Source organism: Podarcis vaucheri, assembly GCF_965113315.1.
Source record: "Podarcis vaucheri genome assembly, chromosome: 4".
NCBI classification, from domain to species: Eukaryota; Metazoa; Chordata; class Lepidosauria; order Squamata; family Lacertidae; genus Podarcis; species Podarcis vaucheri.
In genome coordinates this window covers 12,066,447-12,083,944 of record NC_138762.1, presented here as the reverse complement: position 1 = coordinate 12,083,944, position 17,498 = coordinate 12,066,447, and the positions used below count along the sequence as shown (strand labels likewise).

Sequence of the window (17,498 nt, the reverse complement as noted above, 5' to 3'; positions counted from 1 at the left end):
TGGGGGTGCCTTCCAATTCTGTGTTTCTATGGAGAAACATTGAGAAAATGGCATAACCATCATACAACCCTACCCTAGACTTTGAAGTAGGGGACGCGGGTGGCGCTGTGGTCTAAACCACATCCTCTTGGGCTTGCCAATCATAATGTCAGCGGTTTGAATCCCCACAACGGGGTGAGCTCCCATTGTTCTGCCCTAGCTCCTGCCAACCTAGCAGTTTGAAAGCACGCCAGTGCAAGTAGATAAATAGGTATCACTGTGACAGGAAGCTAAACAGCATTTCCATGCGCTCTGGTTTCCATCACGGTGTCCCGTTGCACCAGAAGCGGTTTAGTCCTGCTGGCCACATGACCCTGAAAGCTGTCTGTGGACAAACGCCGGCTCCCTCAGCCTGAAAGTGAGATGAGCGCCACAATCCCATAGTCGCCTTTGACTGGTCTTAACTGCCCAGGGGTCCTTTAGCTTTTTTTTACTTAGACTTTAAAATCTATGTTTTGTGATCAAATACCTATTTGGATACAAATTTCCCTGTTCATTTATTTAAAAACTAAACCGTAGATTAAACCAATTATAGGACTGAGTGGACTTCTGAGTGAATGGACATGCAGAATTAATATGGGCCAAAATACCAGATTCGTCCGAAAAACTGAATCCTTGTCCCAAATTTCAATAGAACGGGAGGTAGCCATAGGGAAGCGAAAGATGATAAGCAAACAGAGACCAAGGGACCTTAAAGTACAACAAGTGACTGTGTGAGAATCTGGTATCATTAAAAGCTAATGAGCCTGGCCTCGAAATGAAATGCAAGAACTTAATTACTAAGGGGAAAGATGACCAGCAATGGCGTTTCATCAGCAGTAACCAGAGGCACAACTTATTAACTCAGCCCCGTAAAGGACTTAATATGGTGGGTTGTGTACATTGCATTGATATTTGCAGCCACACAGCGTCTCTCTCCCCTCCTCCTCATGAATTTGCAGTTACGGCACTCCACATAAATATAAATACAGTTTGAACCGCCCTTAACTTCTACTTTTAATACCCTTGGTGTGTCAGCTGCCGAAAAGGAGCTTTAAGAGAAAACGAAATAATAAAACACTTTCAATTAACTGTGAGTGGTGTAGCTAAAACACAACAAAAGTGTGTGCATTCAGAGGTGTTAAGTGCTGTAGGAAATGGCTCTTTTTAACCTGCGCTCTTTGAGTGGGTGGGAAGCCTTCAGTGTGGCTGAAAATATATTGAATGTTGCATGAGATGAGAAATATTGTTAAGAAGGTGTTTGTGCTTTGAGCCCCTTTCTTTCCATCTTGCTGAGTAGACCGGCGGCTGAGGAAACGTCCCTGAATGGTCCAGACTGAACTTTCCGGAACCCTGAATCCTCTCTTCCTAATACTTCCATTTTGCTTTTAAGAGCTCTTAGTGCTTCGAAGGATATATTCTCTCTCTCTCTCTCTCTCTTTTTATAAAAAATCTTTCTCCCACTGTTCTTTCACTTATTTTATGCTACACAGAGGAAGATATAGGTTAGACATTAAGAGCTGCCAAACGGTAAAAGCAATTCAGTGATGGAATAAGTGTTTTGGAGAAATCTTGCACTGGCCTGCCTAGAAGTTTGAAAGCTTTTTGCGTGAGATAAGTTTTGAAAACTTCCTGGTGACCCAACTCTTTCCCACAGCTCAGATAAATTTTGTTCTGTATAGTAACCCTCGAGGACTATCCAAAAGATTAATTGCAGTTTTTGTAACAAACGCCCCTTATTTACTTGGCAAAACGAGAGGTGTGTACATAGTCATCTTACTTAGACCTGGTTTATGCGTCAAAATGGGACAACCAAATAGTAGCTACTTAGCAAGCTTTCCTGTAGCTGCGTGAGACATCTGAATTGATACCAGTCATTGATGGAGCAAGCCATGGTTTCGATGTGAGTTTACAAACCACAGCTAGTACCAACCTATAGTTTGGCATATTATCTAAATCGACAAACCATAGTTACAGTGCTTATTTTCATTGCTGGAGGCTCTATTAAGAATGGGGAAGGTCAAATTCTGGAGCTGAGAGCTCAGAGAACACACTGAAGGAGATAAGCAGCTCTTAACCATGGTTTACCTAGCTTCTAAATGATGAATTGGACAAACCATGGCTTGGCATGATATCTGATCCATTGAGAGATTTGGGGATTTTTTAATTAGATGTTGATGTGAGTTTGTAAACCACAGCTGGTACCTACCTATAGTTTGGCACTATAGCTACATCGACAAATCATAGTTACAGTGCTTGTTTTCATTGCTTCTAAATGATGAGTTGGACAAACCATGGTTTGGCATGGTGTCTGATCCATTGAGAGATTTGGGAATTTGTTATTAGAGACTGGCAGCTAAAAGTACTCGCCCAGTTCCAAGCTTGTTTTCCTTTGTTAGGAGAGTTCAGGAACCTCGGATTCCACTTTGTACGACAAGTTTGCAGCTCTGACCTTCTCCCCTGAGCTCAGCGCTAAGCTGCCTCCTGGAACGCTTGACAAATTCTGGCATGGTTTTATAAACAAAACGGCAATGTTGGGGAGCCGTTCTCTTTCCGTTTTTCTGCTCTTAATTACGTTGAGTGGACTTGATGCTAATACCACCGGACACGTTCCTGGAGGATGTGCCGTGCACTTTTGTGGGGTGGGGTGGGTACATGTGCCCCCTTAATCGAGAGAGTGGGGAACAGCGAATCTGAGAACTGCAGAAAGCCCAAAGGGAAATTTGGATCATGATTAAATATGAAATGTTTATGTTGGGGAGGAGAGAGAAAGGATACAGGAAGCCGTTTTGGCTTTCCTCTTTGCTTTCAGGAGGCGATGGCTAATCATATAAACATGCCCTCTTCTATATACCATGCCAGTGCACTGCTCTGTTATTACTGTTTTTAAAAAAATGGAGCCACCACATTCCTTGGATTTTAGGTGCTCCCTTCTCTGCGGAGTTGATTCTTCCACTGTTTTGACTTTTCGTGATGCACATAGACAAGCAAACAGTGCATTCTAGCATCAAACAAATCCCATAGATGTTTCTGCCTCGCTTTTCCAACCTACCCAATGCAGCCCTTGACCTGGTTAGGAGAACGCTGGCGTTGCATCGAGGCATAAAATCCGCACTGTTCTCTTTCACTCTTCCTGCGTACAGTGGAAAGAGAAACAAAAGGATAAAAAGTTCCTGTGCCATTGGATGCCGGCCTCCTTTGTGGATTGTTTTTGCGCAGCGTTCTCCATTCAGAGAAAGCTTCACCTCAAAGAAATTAGTTTGAGTTTGATTTGGATTGAGCCCCAATTCTTTCCCCTGTGGAATTATATCTCTACCCAACTTCTGAGCTCACAGCTTCAACCAGGTTGTTGCAGCATGGTCCCAATCTGAGCTGGCAGGTCTTCCTTGTCAGACATTCCTAGGTTGTTTAAAAATGTCTGCCCCCTCAGCTGAGTTCTGAAACTGGAAGCAATTCCAAATGGGGTGAAAGATGTCCACAGGTCGAGGTTGAGGCCTTTGCACAAGATAATCAGTGGGCGTGGAATCACCCCTGTCTAACACCCACAGATTTTCAATTCCATGCCCTACATCCATGTTTATCTCAGAAAACATTGAGGGTTTGGGAACACGTATTTGCCAAGATAAAAATGTTCTGCTCTCACACCCAGACTCTGAAAAAAATCAAGACCAAACGGCCTCTCTTATTGAACCTCTGAAGGGTACTTAGCTCGGATTTCTAGGGCAAGGGATCTGTGGAGCTGGGAACAGTCACTGATAATACCTGCATGTGCTTGGCCAATGGATTTGGCCAATGGAAGCTATACTCAATAATCCAGAGTCACCAGCTCTCCAAAGTTGTGGGTGGGATATGGATGGAGAACCTGTAGCCTTCCAGCTGTTGCTAGACTCCAACACCCAACCACCCCAGCCAGCCATGTCCAGTGGCATGGGATGATAGGAGGTGTACCCAAGCAACCACCGGAGGACCAGGGGCTCTCCATCCCTACTAGGCCCAAGCCATTGCGATCTTTGTAGGCCCAAAGCAGTGCAGAAGCCAGTGCTGATGTTGGAGCCCTGGGGGTCAAACCGAGAGGAGCAGTGAACTTGGGTGCAGTCTTTGTATTTCAAGCTTGTCCTTGGCAGAGAAACAAACCCCCCACAAAAAGATGACTTTTCTCGTTGCTCACCACAGCCATGCACCTGTTTGGCCTAAACTGGCACCTGCAGCCGATGGAAGGGCAGATGTTTGAGATGACGGAAGACACGGCCAGCAGTTGGCCAGTGCCAACGGACGTCTCCTTATATTCCTCAGGGGGCACGGGGTTAGAGGTACCTGACAGGAAAGGCAAAGGAGCCGGCGAAGGTACGGTTGGTGTGTTGTCCTTGTTGTCAGTCCTCTATCTGCCTCTGAATTCCAGACATCCATCCTCATAACTCCATAACCTTCTCCTCCTAGAACCAGTAGTTGCCCATCTATGTTTCCATCTGTCGCCTACAAGTCCTGAAGTTGTGCATTGCCGCATGGTGATTGATCCAGAGCCATTCATAAAGGGAGCTGGGAAGAATCCATATGCATTGGGGGCACAACATTTCTTCACCAAAATCGTCCTGTCTTCCATTTCCTCTCACCAGAAATGTTTTGCTGATCTCAAATGTTGTTTCAACGCTCCTTCTTTTTACAGGGCCACTGAATGCTGATAAAAAACCTTGGCTTTATTCAGTTTGTTGGCAAACTTGGCACGGGGTTGATGCCGCAGGGTGCCGTGCCTTAAAATGAATTAAGAATCGCTGGAACCACAGGCATCAATTGGCAGTCCTCAAACCACTTATTGAATAAGCCCATTTTGGAAGTCAGTAGGGTAATTAGTGAACTGCCCTGAGATCTAGGGATGAAGGGTAGTGTACAAATTTAATTAATAGTAATAGCTAGAATCAAATTCGCAACATTTCTCAACTTTGGCCTGAGTAACACCAGCCCAATTTTCCTATCAAAATAGAGATGCTGATGAAATTTGGGTGTCCCTATTCTTCAGTCGTGTGATCCGAAGCCAAGATATCCTACTGGATCCCTATATATTCACTTAAATTTAATATTCAGAATTGAACCTTAGAATGTCAGGAATCAAATTTGATATTAGCACTTCAGCTGGTAATTTTGGATACTAAAAAAAATAACCCAGTTCACAATATCTACACCGTTTCTCCCACCTAACTTTTCTCAAAACAAAAATCCACCAGTTACAAAATTCAGATTCCCTTCTCCTTCAGTCAGTGAACTTCTCCCCAGCATAGTTAACTTTATCATTGCAATTATCACCCTTGTCCTAAATATTTTATTGAGAAGCAAAAATGAGTGATTATTTACTTCTAAGTGAGCATGCTTAGGGATGCCAGTTTAATATCTGGAAATGGTCCATTTCTCTTCTTAATTGTCCTATAGAGGGTTCATGTCTTGTACGTTGCTTTCTGGCTTCTTGCAAGACGCCAAGAGGAATTAGTACTTACAGGAATTAGTAAGCTGCAGCTGTTCAGGCCTATGCAAGACCAGCCTTTGCTGGGGGGGGGGGACATTTGACAGCTTGACAACCTATGAGATAACATCTAATGAGGAATCCATAGCAGAAATACCTGCAAAAGGTGAAGTTCTGACTCTTTCTAAAGAGCAATCATTAACCACTTCAGTGGTGAGTCAGAATTTGGCTCCAGGTATGGAATGGGCAGGTTTTCTATCCTTTCAAAAAATGAAAGGTGCCGTGCTGAGTGAACCAATGTGTCCCAAGCCAAATTTGAGTTAATTCAAACTTTCCCACTTGTGATTCATCTTCCAAGCCCTGAGTCACCTTTCTTTTTCAGCCATGGACATTGCCCCTTCCAAGATCTGCTCTTGGTAATCACTGACATTCTAAGTCCGGTCTACCAAGTTTTTGGATGTTCTTAATGATGTGGTGTATGTGGGTTAAACCACAGAGCCTAGGACGTGCTCATCAGAAGGTCGGCGGTTCGAATATCCCGCAACAGAGTGAGCTCCCGTTGCTTGGTCCCTGCTCCTCCCAACCTAGCAGTTTGAAAGCACATCAAAGTGCAAGTAGATAAATAAGTACCGCTCTGGTGGGAAGGTAAACTGCATTTCCCTGCACTGCTCTGGTTTGCCAGAAGCGGCTTAGTCCTGCTGGCCACATGACCTGGAAGCTGTATGCCGGCTCCCTCAGCCAGTAAAGCGAGATGAGCGCCGCAACCCCAGAGTCGGTCACGACTGGACCTAATGGTCAGGGGTCCCTTTACCAATGATGTGGTGTACAATATATATATAAATTTGTGTTAACACAAGATTAAAAGGCTTTCCTGACCATTTAAACGGGTAGCACTGCTGTAAGGTATTCTGTGAAATTATATTATAATTGGTTGAAGTGTCTTCTGGAATTTGGCATCCCGGTAGAAATGGAAACCTGGAATGATGTGCTCCCCAAACTGAGACAGGAGCATTTCATAGTCAATTATTGGGGGGGGGGGAGCTATGGAAAAGTCCAGAAGAATTAGCGCAGTTACACTTCCCCTGTCCAAACATTAGAAGGACAATGGCCTGGTTCATACGTCATGCTAAGGTAAACTATGGTCTAGCGGAACTGCACCAATGTGAAGTAGAGCTCACAGTTGCCGCCTTTTCTCTGTGGTTCAATTTGCTGCCGTGCTGAACAAAGCCAAGCTTTGGCATAGCGTGCTGGTCTGCGCCCGAGTTTGCAATGAACCACAAGTTTCCAAACTTAACCACAAGCTACAGCTTGTTTTCATGGTCCTGGTGGCTAAACCCACAGCTTGCCTTGACAAACCAGGCCAAAGGCTGGTCCACTGCCAAAAGAGAAACTAGATTTAAAAGTATCCAGGCAACTGGTGCCGTTGACGAGTTGCATAGCCGCCGCTCGCTCTGGCACCTTGCCCCCAAAGTGAAGACTTGTGACTACCCAGAGAGAGTTTCTTATGGAGTTATCACTTGCCCGCCTCCATCAGGGCAGCTGAGACCATCCCTTCTTGCATTGATTGCTTCCTCCTTAAGGCAATCCTCTATCTCCTGCTAGATGCCAAATAAACCAAGGAATGCCAGCAATCGAAAGGAAGAACCCTGCATCCACCCTATCCTGGAGCCTCAAAAACTCAGCCAACAAAATTAGACTAGAGGACAGAGAGAGAGAGACACCATGGGACTCTTAATCTCAGTGTTGTGTGTTTGAGCCCCATGTTGGGCAAAAGATTCCTGCATTTCAGGCGGTTAGGCTAGATCACCCTCGCGATCCCTTCCAGCTCTGCAATCCTGTTTCTATGGTGCTCAAGTTGAGGTGGGTGCACGTGCTCTGAATTAATATTATGGGCATGATTTGATTAAGGAGGCAGATGCAGAACAGAGACTCAGACACATGGGGAACAAACTCCTCTGTGGATGAATGCTTTTGTATTCTGAAATATTTGAAATAGAAGAAGAAGAAGAAGAGTTTGGATTTGATATCCCGCTTTATCACTACCCTAAGGAGTCTCAAAGCGGCTAACATTCTCCTTTCCCTTCCTCCCCCACAACAAACACTCTGTGAGGTGAGTGGGGCTGAGAGACTTCAAAGAAGTGTGACTAGCCCAAGGTCACCCAGCAGCTGCATGTGGAGGAGCAGGGAAGCGAACCCAGTTCCCCAGATTACGAGTCTACTGCTCTTAATCACTACACCACACTGGCTCTCCTTTTGGGGGAGCCAAGAGTGGAATGTTCCCCTAGTTTGACCTCAGGTGGGTGGGAAGGAGGAACCTCCAAGTGACTAGCCCATTGTCCCCATCCTCAGTCAAGCCACAACTAAAAATCTGAAAATCGACCCTGACGGCTGCATTTCCACACGTACGGCAACGCCACGCGCTTGTTTTAAATGAAGTCGCATCCAGCCTGATGTGTCCACAGGGGGAGTTTACGCTGACTTGATAACAGATGGAATCACTTAACGTTTTAAGTAGACTTTTACTGTCTAGAATAGTTTAAAAAAAAAACTATTTTATTTTATGGCTGCAAGAATGTGCTACCAATCATGATCTTGCCACTAAACATGCATTGTCAGGGAATTTGGCTTTGTAAAAAGGTGGTGGATGGAGGAGATATTTTAATTCCTTTTTCCCAGAACAATGCTTACTCTCCCCCCCCCACCCTCAAAAAGGAAAGAAGACAAAGATCTCCGCAAACGTGGCATGAGTTCGGATGATTAGTTTAGCTTATCTTCCTGAGAGCTCCATTTATTTTATTTTATTTTTCTGTTTAGCGTACTGCTCTGTGCAAGTGGCCTCTTGAATTTCTGCTGCCCCTGTTTGCCGAGAAAGAAATCGAGTGGGTCATTTCACCAGGGGTTTTTTGGAGGGGGGGGGATCTGCAAAGTGGCCTTTTCCCTAAAGGGGCGAGGAGAAAAACCTCACCGTTTTTAATCGAAAAAGAAAATTGAATTGGCGAGCTCACTGGAAGTGTCTAGTGAAGAGGGGGGTGTAACTGGGCAGACTGGGATGTTTCAAAGTGCCTCTGGTTAGATGGAAGGAGAGCCTAACTGAGAGGGAAAGAAACAGGGAGGGGAGTGGGCAGTTTTGCCTCCCGTTTCCCCCAAGAGAAATGTGCAGAAGACAACATGGCTTATGACAGCCCTGCCCTTATTCAGGCTGAATAGTGCAGAACAGGCTCTGAGTGGTTTACAACAACCTGGCAGTGCTGTCCAGATGGATTAGGCTCCTACTACAGGTTAAAGGTTTGGCTGAAGCTGAGGTTGTAGTCACATGTGGCTGCCTTCAGATGTCTTCTAAAATCAGGTAGTTGTTTTTCTCTTTGACATCTGGTGGGAGGGCATTCCACAGGGCGGGCACCACCACCAAGAAGGCCCTCTGCCTGGTTCCCTGTAACTTGGCTTCTCATAGCGAGGGAACTGCCAGAAGGCCCTCAGAGCTGGACCTCAGTGTCTGGGCAGAACGATGGGGGTGGAGTCGCTCCTTCAGATATACTGGGCTGAGGCCATTTAGGGTTTTAAAGGTCAGCACCGACACTTTGAATTGTGCCCGGAAACGTACTGGGAGCCAATGTAGGTCTTACTCTTATACCCCTGTTTCAGGTGGAGCTGGCAGGGAATAGCAAGTATAGTCAGATGTTAATATTTGCAGGTCAGAGGATGGGCTGAGTTCGATTTGGATTCTTAGTCAGAATTTCTCCGTACCACACAAGTCTCAGCAGACATTAATATGCATAATTTCCCCTGCCCTTCGGACCTCCTCACAGGCCAAATCCAGCCCCCAGTTGCTTGCAGAAGCTTTCTGCTCCATTGACCTGCATACAAACCAGCTTTTAGGTGCTCATAGACAAAAAATAAGTAAATAAATTGCACACAAATTAAAGACCCAAGTTACTATTGGGTGCTATACACAGACATACACAACCCAACGTTAATAGACATTTCAGGTCAGCTTTTCATTTTTTATTTACTCCCCCCCCCCCAAATTCAGGATATGTGGAACCTTCTGAGAAAGGGCTGTGCAGGCAGAAGAATGAGTTTGGCCATCTGGCATGCACGATTTGGTTGGAATTCTTGCGTTGCAGATGAGTCTCTCGTCCCTTCCAGCTCTGCAGTTCTATGGACTGTGCCACTTCAGACTGCAGGTGGGGGGGGAATCACGATTTCAAACACCGTCCACAAAGAATAAACTTTCCACAAGCAGAAAACCAGCCCAGCAGGCAAAGGACTGCCAGTATTCAGGGGTCCTCCATGGAAATTCCACAAGTCTTACCCAAATCCCCTTCCTTTGAATGTTCTCAGATGTTTCCTTCAAGCAGGATTCTCCAGGGTTGATGATGACCCTGACCCCACATCTGCCCCATTGCACTTACTTGCAATGTGCAAACACACACACACACACACCCCACAACTCAGGGCAAACAATCCCTCTGGCTTTGTGGCTTTTGATAATAAAATATGGGGGTGGGGGAGATAACATTGCAGGCAGGAGCACGTTCATTCCCAGAAGCTGTCGCCATAGGCTGCCGCGGAGGCGATGATGGGCGGCCGCCTTATAATCCAATATTTTCTTTTCTTTTCCTTTATCTCAGCAGGGAAGCCCAGTAGTTTCTTTCCAGAAGACAGTTTTATAGACACTGGGGAGATTGATGTTGGCAGGCGAGCCATGCAGAAGATCGCTCCCGGTATCTTCTGGAGATCTCAGGTGTTCATTGACCACCCGGTACATCTGAAGTTCAACGTTTCATTAGGGAAGTCTGCTCTGGTTGGGATTTATGGCAGGAAAGGCCTTCCGCCGTCACACACACAGGTAAGAAGAATGTTGTCACCTGAGGGTATACGTTGAGCTCAGGTAATATAGGCAGCTCAGATCCCTCTAACCTAGCAGGATAGGAGGTCATAGTATTAATACTACTAGTATTACTAGTAATAATACTACATATTATTAATACTACTAGTACTACTAGTAATGCTATTACTGCAATTAAATTGGAATAAATTGGGTGTTTTAAAATTTATCTGCCCTCACGTTGTTTTTAGTAGAAAAAAGACAGTCATGGAACCTAGAAATTACACAAAACAAATGAAATACCCTGAAACGAGAAGTAATCGACTAGAAATATTATCTTATAGAAATAAACTAAATAATAAAAATCAAAAAGTTTAAGGAAAAAATGAGAAAAAAACCTAGAATTGTACAAAGCCTTAAAGGGATGCCAGCTACAAACCTCGTTTCACTGAACTATTCAGTTTCCTCAGAAGGAAACAGAAAAATCATAAACCTCAAATGACCAAAATTCAAAAAAGGGGGTTAAAACTTCCAAAAATTCTGAAGACAAGATTTCACTGTTGGAGACCCACTTTTTTGCTTCCTGCCCATTAAGTATTTGAGAGGTGCCTTAATTTTTTATTAACCCCTGACCCCAAATTTCAGTTGAGAGGTGTAATTATTTTCACGTGCGTTTTCCCCCAAATTAAATAATAGTATGACAAATGAAAAATAGATGTATTTCCTGTTAATGTAATTCTGCGGCGCACCTGTAACCTAGATACAGGTGCAGATTTCACCAGGCTGCATCCCCGAAAACATTAGAAGTCATTTGACTTGGGGAAGGTTTCTGAATTGCCCTTTTTCACCTCGTTTCCTTGTGTTCCAGTTTGACTTTGTAGAGCTTCTGGATGGGAGGAGACTGCTAACTCAGGAGGCCCGGAGTCTGGAAGGCCCTCAGCGGCAACACAAGGGCTTTGTGCCACTAGCCAGCCACGAGACGGGATTTATTCAGTATTTGGATTCAGGGATGTGGCACCTCGCCTTTTACAACGACGGAAAGGAGTCTGAGGTGGTCTCGTTTCTAACCACTGCTGTTGGTAAGAACTTAATTTTTGGAAATGTATGCTTTTTAGTTGTTTTTCAGCCAGCGTTGGTACTAGGGCTGCCATCTTCCTGTCTTCCGCCACACCAAACAAATATTTCTTGCAGGGATGCTATCCTGACCCAAACTTGCTCATATTTTCTCGGTCACAGGAATGCTGCAGACCAGGCAACCTTTCTTGGGCCGGCGTGCGCATGTTTGTAATATTGAGGCATTGCCACAGGTGCCGAATGGGCTGCTGCGGGGCTCGTGGCGTAGCACAAAATGGCTGCCAGATTGGGCAGAGAGGTAAAAAGGCAAGACCACAAAATGGTCGTTCGCAGAGAGAAACTCTTTATGCATCTCCCGTGTTTAGAATGGAAAGGAGACGGGGAGCCAATCGAAGCACCCAGTGACATGGGGACACATTTACGGAAGCACACTGAGAACAGCAGAAGCTGAGCAAGTGTAGGCAGGGACGAAGTGAGGAGAGTTCCTTGTGCATTGTGGATTATTAAAGGGAGAATTACTGAGGCCTTCCGTTAGCAACACCGGAAGTACCGGCTAGCACACCTGTCTCCTGTGGGCACCACTTAGGCAATGTCTTCCATTGACCCCTGAAGTGAAGGACATGAAGCAGGAGTTGGTAATGCAGGTGAGCTGTGCAGGAGCAAGCTGCCAGCTAGCTCTGTGGAGGCTCCTTTGATTGGCACAATATGCAAAACCAGTCAGATACATTTTGGGCTGTGACCTTTACACATCTTCCAATCCCGAGATCGTGGGGTGGCACAAAGTTATTTTGGCACCAGTTTCCACCGCGTCATTTCCCCCTTGCACAATGTATGACAAAGGAGACAGCCACATTTCCAAACTTGCTTCTGCAGCTCAAGAAAAACAACAATAACTCAGTTAGTAATTGTCTTGTCTGCATGGTGGAGCAGCATTAATTTGCTCATACTGCTGGGTCAGGGTGAGGTTTAGGCAGAGCGAATTCAGGGCTGGTGAGAGATTTGATCCAGGAATTTCTTAACTCTTAGCTCGCAGCCGCTACATTGCGGAGCCTCGTCAAGTAGTCTAGATTATTTTTTGCTGTGCTGAAAGCTGAGATGGACGTTCTTTCAACAGTCCGTATTTGGTTTTGTTCTGGTTTTATTTTATTTTTTAAAAAGCTACTAAATATCAGGAGGCTCTCAATAAAAACCACACAGGGTGGCCATAATTAACAGCTATTTTATATTTCACGGAATCAGGCCAACCATGTTCCTTCGCCCCCTAATCCATCTTGTTGTAATTCACAGACCCTCCCATAAAAATTAACACTTAGCATTCTCCAAACCACAATGATTATTTAATGGTCCAATTTTTTTTCTCCTGGACTGCGAAACGAGGGGTCGTTCCGAGCTTTCCATTAATCCTTCTCCCCAAAGAGGCCTTGGCTCTGAGTCTCAGCTGTCTGCAGTAGTTACCTGAGAGCTATTGGCTGTAATTTGTCTTGGCAGGTTAATTAAAAGTTTAGGTCTTATTAAAGCAAAGTCATTAAGGCTGCAATATACCTTTTTTTTTTTTTTTACCGTGAAAGTTTACTTAATCACAGTTTGAAATGCAATGGTAATATTCTGCTTTTGCGTGGGAACTTTGAACAGGTATTCACTGTCAGGAATGCGTTACGTTTTCTCATGTGCACGTATGCGTGTGCTCAAGCCTATTCATCGCTAAGTGGCACGGAAAATAATTGCCCTTTAATTTACCACGTGGTAATCTGACCCTACGGAATGAAGTTTTTTATTCTGTGATCCTCTTGTAGCTTACGATTGGAAATGAGATGTGCTTTTAACTCTCTGCTCAGCATCTTCACCTCCAGAGGACTTTGCAAGGTTGCTCCTGAAGATTTTCTGTCTAGTTCCACATCCCCTGCCTGTGAAACTCCTATTTCAACTTCAAAAGTACTGTATTTTTCGCTCTATAAGACACACCAGACCACAAGACGCACCTAGTTTTTGGAGGAGGAAAACAAGAAAAAAATATATTCTGAATCTCAGAAGCCAGAACAGCAAGAGGGATCGCTGCGCAGTGAAAGCAGCAATCCCTCTTGCTGTTCTGGCTTCTGGGATAGCTGCGCAGCCTGCATTCGCTCCATAAGATGCACACACATTTCCCCTTACTTTTTAGGAGGGAAAAAGTGAGTCCTATAGAGCAAAAAATACCGTATATTCACGTCGCAGAGCTGGCGTCTGGATCAAGAAGGGCTGTAGCTCCGTGGTAGAACATCTGCTTCGCATGCAGAAAGTCTTAGGTCCAGTCCCCAATAGGATCTCCAAGCAGGGCTGTGAGATAACCTTGCCTGAAATCCTCAAGAACAGCTGCCAGCCAGTGTTGGCAGTACTGAGCTAGATGGACCCATGGGTCTGACTTGCTGTCTCTATCAGAGAATTGTGGGATTGCAGAGTTGGAAGGGACCCCGAGGGACATCTAGCGCAACCCTCTGCAATGCAGGAATCTCAGCTAAAGCGTCCATGACAGGTGGCTATCCAAATTCTGCTGAAAAACCTCCAAGGAAGGGGAGTCCACCACCTCCCAAGGGAGACCGTTCCACTGTCAAACAGCTCTTGCCATCGGGAAGTTATTCCTGATGTTGAGTCAGACTCTCCTTTCCTGTAAGTTGAAGCCATTGGCTCGGGGAAGCAGGAGAAAACAAGTTTGCTCCATCTTCCATGTGACAACCCTTGAGATATTTGAAGATGGCCATCCTATCTCCTCTCCAGTCTCCTCTTTTCCACGCTAAACATACCCAGCTTCTCCCCCCCCCCCCACATAGCTGTGGGCAGGACCCCCCCCCCCCGAGATCATTCCCCGCTCGCTTCTGGTGGCGCAGCACTTCACCCCCTCCCATGCAACTATCCATGTATTGGATGACCCCAGATTTTTGACGTGATTTTTGAGTCAAAAACCCTTGTCCAATACATGGGAAAATACGGTAATTCCCATCACACAGCGGTAAGAAATAGATATCTTAGTGTGGCAGCACATACACTTTGGAACTCCCCGCCTATTGACACCAGGCAGGAGCCTTCTTAAAACATTTTTGTTTAGACAAGCCTAGCCAGACATGTAGAAGTTTGTTTATGTTGTTTGTTTAGTCGTTTAGTCGTGTCTGACTCTTCGTCACCCCATGGACAAGAGCACGCTAGGCACTCCTCTCTTCCACATGTAGAAGTTACACGCGTTCTAATCTTCAGCTTGGTTTTAATCAGTTTTTAAATACCTGCTTATAACTGTTCATGATTTTACAGTTTGGTGTTTTTATGAACTTACTTATTACTGTCAAGCAGTACTGTATACAAAGTTTGTTAATTCTATAAGTAAAGATAAGAGAACAAAACCACACCGAGAGCCCATTTGTGGGGCTAAAAGGCAGGCTGATTATTTTCATATATTTTAGAAAGAACTATGAAAACACGTTAAAATCTTCTCAGCAGTCTTAGGCTCCTTTTCTGGTTTTTTGCAGTGCAGCAAGGAAGAGCGAAATAAGGTTTTGAGTGAGACACTCCATATACTAACTGGGGTGCGATGTTCCAGGTCACCAAGCAGATGGGAGGCTTGATCTGTGCAGGAAGAGGGAAATAGATTGATTTGGGCCAGGAGGGCAAGTTCGCGGGGTGAGAGGCAAGCTCCGAGATGCCTAATTTTAACTGCGATCTTGTGATTCATACAAGAGCTGTTGAACACGTTTCGTCTCTGTGTGACTTTCAAAAATCAGAAGAAACACGGATGGGATGTGCACATTTGAGCCATGCCAGAATATGGGCTGGAAGGAAAGAAGTATGGTGCTAGCATGTCTAAATCAGGAGCTGTGTCGAGACTTTTGGGTGTGTGCTTGTCAACACCCGCCTCTTTTAACGCTTCAATTTGTTTTGGCTTAGAAAGGCACGATGGCTGAGTCATTCGTGTTTTAAAAAAATATAAACATGTAGGCAGAGACTTGGGAAATCGCGGAGGCACAATTGTTTTCTCTGCCCAGGTGGTGGAAAGCTGACTTGCACAGAGAGGGGCTTGAAGAGTGGTTTATTACTGACTTTTGGGAGAAGGGGGAATAGCTCAGCTCTTTGCATGCAGAGGGGGGGGGGAGCAGAGACATCACCTTGCCAACAAAGGTCCGTATAGTTAAAGCCATGGTTTTCCCAGTAGTGATGTATGGAAGTGAGTGCTGGACCATAAAGAAGGCTGATCACCGAAGAATTGATGCTTTTGAATTATAGTGCTGGAGGAGACTCTTGAGAGGCCCATGGACTGCAAGAAGATCAAACCTCTCCATTCTGAAGGAAATCAGCCCTGAGCGCTCACTGGAAGGACAGATCCTGAAGCTGAGGCTCCAATACTTTGGCCACCTCATGAGAAGAGAAGACTCCCTGGAAAAGACCCTGGTGTTGGGAAAGATGGAGGGCACAAGGAGAAGGGGACGACAGAGGATGAGATGGCTGGACAGTGTTCTCGAAGCTACCAGCATGAGTTTGACCAAACTGCGGGAGGCAGTGGAAGACAGGAGTGCCTGGCATGCTCTGGCCCATGGGGTCACAAAGAGTCAGACATGACTAAATGACTAAACAACAACAACAATTGCATGAAGAATGTCCCTGGCTCAATTGCCAGGGGGTTTTTTCCCCCAAGGGAGAGGCAGTGGCGGCGGCGGAGGAACCTGCTTGGGTGCCTGAAGTGGTGTGCCCAAGGGCGGGGTGAGCCGCCCATAGGGGCCAGGTGGACCGCAGGGCCTCTGGAGTCTGCCTGCCTCCTCCCACTCAGCCGCCCTACAGCTGGGGGGCAGGCAGCGGGCAGACCGTTTGGGCAGTGCGGAGACTGTGTGCGCCCAAGCCACTGCATCTCTCCCAGAAGAGATGCGTGGCTCAGGCACGCTGCAGGCCCAGCGGTGAGTGCCGCCCGGCATTTTGTCACCCCCCTCAGTGGTGACACCCAGGGCAGACCGTACCCACCGCACCCTCCTTCCTCCGCCCCTGGGCAGCAGGTGTCACCACTGTTGGGATGCTGCTAAGGAATCGGGGGCAATTGGCAAGCCCCAGCTGGCTCCAGCCCACCGGTCGACGTGCCAGTCGAACTCCAGTCCTTGGTGCAGCATGAATCTGCGACCCAGAGCTTCAGAAGCTGGGCACACAACTTAGCAGAGTAAACGCACAACAGAAGTGGCAGGGAGAGGCTGTGTGTAGCATATTTACAGGCAGTTTATTCAGTGTACATCAGGACAAAAGGGAAAAACATGTCTTCTCCCTTTCGTGTCCAAGCAAGCAGCGTAAGCAAAAGCTATACACAAACGGAAGTTCCCAGCAAGCTGTACTGGAGTGTAAACAGGCATGTGACACACAACAGTCATGCCTGTCCCTCTTAAGGTGGAACAGAATATTCTAACAACCACACCCTCCTTCCTCCATCCCTGGGCAGCAGCACTTTGCCTGAGATCGTAGAGCTAACCAATTTGCCTTTGATTCTCTTGCATCCCCTGCAATGTCAGGAAACTGCCACCTCATCTTGGTTACCCTCTGTCATAATATGAGACTGCTAGATCAGGCAGGTGGCCTAATCAGTCCGTCCTCCTGCTCTCACAGTGGCCAACCAGAGCCCTGTGCTTCTTGGGAGAAAAGCAATGACAAACCTAGGCAGCATCTTAAAAAGTAGAGACATCACCTTGCCAACAAAGGTCCGTATAGTTAAAGCTATGGTTTTCCCAGTAGTGACGTATGGAAGTGAGAGCTGGACCATAAAGAAGGCTGGTCGCCAAAGAATTGATGCTTTTGAATTATGGTGCTGGAGGAGACTCTTGAGAGTCCCATGGACTGCAAGAAGATCAAACTTATCCATTCTGAAGGAAATCAGCCCTGAGTGCTCACTGGAAGGACAGGTCCTGAAGCTGAGGCTCCAGTACTTTGGCCACCTCATGAGAAGAGAAGGCTCCCTGGAAAAGACCTTGATGTTGGGAAAGATGGAGGGCACAAGGAGAAGGGGACGACAGAGGACAAGATGGTTGGATTGTGTTCTCGAAGCTACCAGCATGAGTTTGACCAAACTGCGGGAGGCAGTGGAAGACAGAAGTGCCTGGCGTGCTCTGGTCCATGGGGTCACGAAGTGTCGGA

The 17,498-nt window shown here is 46.1% G+C and overlaps 1 protein-coding gene across 10 annotated transcripts in view; it reads left to right on the top strand.

The window, feature by feature from the left end:
- TENM4 (teneurin transmembrane protein 4) overlaps positions 1–17,498 on the top strand; it is a 668,032-nt gene that overhangs the window by 459,323 nt on the left and 191,211 nt on the right. For 6 of the 10 annotated variants that reach the window (XM_082218946.1, XM_082218951.1, XM_082218949.1 and 3 more), the window contains 3 exons: positions 4,192–4,362; positions 10,102–10,319; positions 11,167–11,377. In XM_082218946.1, coding sequence (XP_082075072.1) covers positions 4,192–4,362; positions 10,102–10,319; positions 11,167–11,377 — 600 coding nt within the window. The remainder of the gene's footprint in view (positions 1–4,191; positions 4,363–10,101; positions 10,320–11,166; positions 11,378–17,498) is intronic. The other 4 variants (XM_082218945.1, XM_082218950.1, XM_082218947.1 and 1 more) reach the window with 2 other exon arrangements.